The sequence below is a fragment of the Otolemur garnettii genome, unplaced genomic scaffold (genome assembly GCF_000181295.1).
Source record: "Otolemur garnettii isolate 467f Iridium unplaced genomic scaffold, OtoGar3 scaffold00162, whole genome shotgun sequence".
Lineage (NCBI taxonomy): Eukaryota > Metazoa > Chordata > Mammalia > Primates > Galagidae > Otolemur > Otolemur garnettii.
The window spans coordinates 557869-562063 of NW_003852557.1; the positions used below are offsets into that span (position 1 = coordinate 557869).

Sequence of the window (4195 nt, forward strand, 5' to 3'; positions counted from 1 at the left end):
TGTCTCAAAAAAAAAAAAAAAAAAAAAAAGAAGCTGATTTGGACATGGTGGGTGTTAGGCAGTCTATGGGAGTACATGAGATGAGTGAGACCCTAGAGGTAGGTAGGAAAGAGAACTGTGGGGACAAGGGTCAGTGGAGAGAGGTAACAGAGAGGCTGAAGATTCCTAGAGTTGGGAGAGTTCAGCCCTTGAGATGTGAACAAAGGAGAGAATTTGAATCGTTGGAGGTTCTGTGGGATTGAGTCTTCAACTCTTAATTCAAGGAGTGTGCTTCCTCAGGCCACCTTTACATGCCAGTGAAGGAAAAGAAAGAACCACATGTAAGGCCACGTGGGACTGCAGTGGTGCTCAGGTTTGGGAATATTCCCATAGCCCCAGGGAGTAGACTGCTCTCAAGTCCTGTGGCAGCAGGTGTCCACGTTTGCTGTGGTGGTGCTGCAGCTGCTCTCGTTCTCTCCTTCCCCACATCAGGCTTCCTCCCTGTGGCGTGTGGTACACTGGCTCCTCCAGCAGCGGAATACCTGAGGTAGTGGTTACAACCTAAGATTCCTGAGCTGCACTCCAGCTCTGTGATCAGCACAGGAAGCCCAGGGATCTGCTTTTTAATGACACTAGATGGTTCTTATGCATTATAAAGTGTGGGAACCTGTCACTTGCATTTTTTTCTCTAGTTCAGAGTTTTTCAAACTGGGCGTAATTGATATAATTTAGGCTGGATAATTCTTTGTGGTGGGGCTGTTCTGTGTATTGTAGGGGAGTTAGCAGCATCCCTGGCCTCTCCCCACTGGATGGCAGTATTGCACTTTCATCGCCGTACTCCCCGATTGTGACAGTCTGAATGTCTCCATTGCCAAATGTTCCCTGGGGGCAAAATTGCCTCTGGTTGATAACCATTGTTATTGTACAGTTTCTCTTCTTGCTCACAATATTAATTTATCTGTGGCCCCTGTGTGCTCTTGTGAATGTCTTTTCAGCTTCAGCTTCTACCACCACCACCACCACCACCACCACTACTATGTGGTGGTTTCTAGTCCAGATTCATAAATGAGACATTGATCTTATGAATGGCTATCATTCCTATTTGGGAAGAACTTTGTGTACCGGGACACTTGGTGGTTGCTAATCTGCTAATAGGTTGACTGCCCTTGATTTAGGAGCCCACTTTAGTCCACGTAGCTGTAGGTGGGGTGGGAGGATAATAGCATTATCATTCCTTTAGTTAGGGGTTGAGAGGACAACTGGGAGGCATGCTTAGTCCTCTCTTTGTTCTGTGCTTCCCTTTACCTGTGGTACCCTGTTTTTCCCACCTAATGTCTGCCATCCCCAACTCAAATTCTCTCTCAGCCTTCCACAAACCTCATCTGGAGCTACTTTATCTCATTCTGTTTCCCTTCTTTGAGGTTCTAGATCACAGATAATGCTTAATGTCATATTCTCTTGTATCTCTGGCTGCTTTATGCGGGTATATTTTATTCTGGGATAAATTCCTTGTGATACTCTTTATTCCTGTGACACTGTGAATACTATTGGACATGGATGTCACTCAACAGATAATTATTAATCACTTTTAGTGTCATATTAGAATAAATTATATTCTTTTACCACAAATACCAAGAATAAATTTCTATATATCAAAATAATTAACTTCTACCATTTTTGCTCCACAAATTTAAGCAGCAATCAAATAAAAATAATAGGTATTAAGGATCCCTTGATGTTCATGATGGTAATATTTGATCTAAAATGGCTACTTACAAAAGCTATGGGGGTTATACTTTTTGTCCTTAATTAACATGGATTTAGGCATAAATCAGTTTTCAGCAAGAAAGGAGATTTAGCATAGGCCTGGCGTGGTGGCTCATGCCTGTAATCCTAGCACTCGGGGAGACTGATGCCGGTGAATCACCTGAGCTGAGGAGTTAAAGACCAGACTGACCTAGGGCAAGATCCTGTCTCTAAAAATAGCCAGGCATTGTGACAGGTGCCTGTAGTCCCAGCAATTTGGGAGGCTAAGGCAAGAGAATCGCTTGAGCCTAAGAGTTTGAGTTTTGCTGTGAGCTGTGACACCATGGCACTCTACTGAGGATGACAGAGTGAGACACTATCTCCAAAAAAAGAGAAAAGAAAAGAAATTTAGTATAGAATGAGTACAAAGAATAAGTATTTTGATCCTAGTCAAAAATACAAGGACAAGATGAGATTTATCAGGTTACTTACTGTAACCAAGTACCATAGACTGGTTGACTTACAGAAAATGGAAATTTCTGATAGTTCCAAAGGATGGCAGTCTGAGATCAGCGTGCCAGCATGGTTACTTTCTGGTGAGGCCTCCTTTTCAGTGTTGGATAGCTGATTTCTTACTGTACTCTTACCATATTGCAGAAAGAGGATGAGTGAATTCCCTGGATCTCTTACAAGGGCACTAATTGCATTTAGGAAGGCTTTACTCTTATCTCCTACTCACCTTCCAAAGGCCCTACCTTTTAATACCATCACGTTGGGGGTTAAGATTTCAATATATGAATTTTGAGGCGACACATTTAATTCATGACAGAATTCTGTAAATCAAAGATTCCTACTGTTTCTTCTGAGTAGTTAGTATGGATTACTTAGAGTTAGCTTTGCTTAAATTAAGAGGTTATTTAGAATCAGATGAGAAAATGTGCATGTTGAAGACTTTTAAAGCACTGAGTAATTCTAATATACCATTTCTGTGTTTAGCTGTCTTTGTTTTTTTTCTTTTTTGAGACAGAGTCTCACTCTGTTGCCCTGGATAGAGTGCCATGCGATCATAGCTCACAGCAACCTTAAATTCCTAGGCTCTAGCTTGTTAGTAGAGATGAGGTCTTGCTCTTGCTCAGGTTTATCTCAAACTCGTGAGCTCAAGCAGTCCACCCACCTCAACCTCCCAGAGTGCTGGGATTACAGGCATGAGCCATTGCACCTGGCATGTCAGGTATCATTCAAGCTATAGAATCTCCCATGTGAACTGAATATGTCTCCTTTGTACATTATAGCAGAGTGATTGTTTGCAGTCAGTAAGTGTTGAGTGAAAAAATGGGGACGATTGAGTGGTAGGAGTGAGAGTACACTTCGTGGAATATGTGCTTGTCTCTCTTGTAAAACGAGGCTTAATTTCGTGCATCTTTTCATGTTTATATTACAGTTACTGATTAACTATATATATGAATTACAGGTACCCTAGTCCTGTTCCTTATCCTGTGTTATGATTCCCATAATTAGGGAATCTGAATATTGGTATAAAAATGTTTACTTAAGGTTCTTGTTTACATATGGTTCTATTAGTGAATGTAAGGTCATTAGGATTTACTTTTTAAGAGTACGTGTTACAATTCATTGCTGGTGAATGTTTAGATATATTTAGGATGAATGATGACTTCTATAACCTTGAGTATAAATATTCCTACTAAAAAGGATCTAAATGGGGAAAGGACAGTTACCATTCACACATTAGGACTTTGGGCTGCAAGCACCATGACAGTGGAAGTCTTGGTCTCTTTGGTTTTCTTTGTGCCCTAAGCACTTAAATAGTGCCTGGCATGGAGTTGACATGCAATAAATATTTACTGAAGGAATGAATGGAAATTCTGTTTCTTGCATTTTTTAGCTAGACCCTCAAGTGAAAAGCTGCCAGAGTTAACAAGAGTTTGGCAAGGCTGAAGTAGAACTGATAGGATGTGTCTAGCTTTTGCCTTGGGATGAACTCTCCAGCTGCTAGTCTCTTTATAACATATGATTCCTGCAAATACCAGTCTGTGGGGTTAAATCTATATTCACTGAGGTTGTGAAAGCCTTTTTACTTGTTTTAAAATCTATTTTATTGCCTTTTCTCATTGCAGTTCTAATTGTGGAGTGGTAAACATATACAATCAAGATTCTTGTCTTCAAGAAACAAACCCAAAGCCAATAAAAGCAATAATGAACTTGGTTACAGGTGTTACTTCTCTGACCTTCAACCCTACTTCAGAAATCCTGGCAATTGCTTCAGAAAAAATGAAAGAAGCAGTCAGATTGGTAATATTTCTTTGCCCTTTTACCAATGATACATTTAAAATTTAAGTTGTAAACATGAAAAGGTAACAGGAGAATGTTAGATTATTTTTGAGTGGTTTTTGATGTAGAAATTATTAGTATTATAGTTTTTGGATATAGTTGAAGTGATCCACAGAAGCCA

At 40.2% G+C, this 4195-nt stretch overlaps 1 protein-coding gene across 1 annotated transcript in view; it reads left to right on the forward strand.

Annotated features, from left to right (window-relative positions):
* Nucleotides 1-4195, forward strand: part of UTP18 (UTP18, small subunit processome component) — a 37063-nt gene that overhangs the window by 23485 nt on the left and 9383 nt on the right. The window contains exon 11 of the mRNA XM_003800020.2: nt 3861-4035. Coding sequence (XP_003800068.2) covers nt 3861-4035 — 175 coding nt within the window. The remainder of the gene's footprint in view (nt 1-3860; nt 4036-4195) is intronic.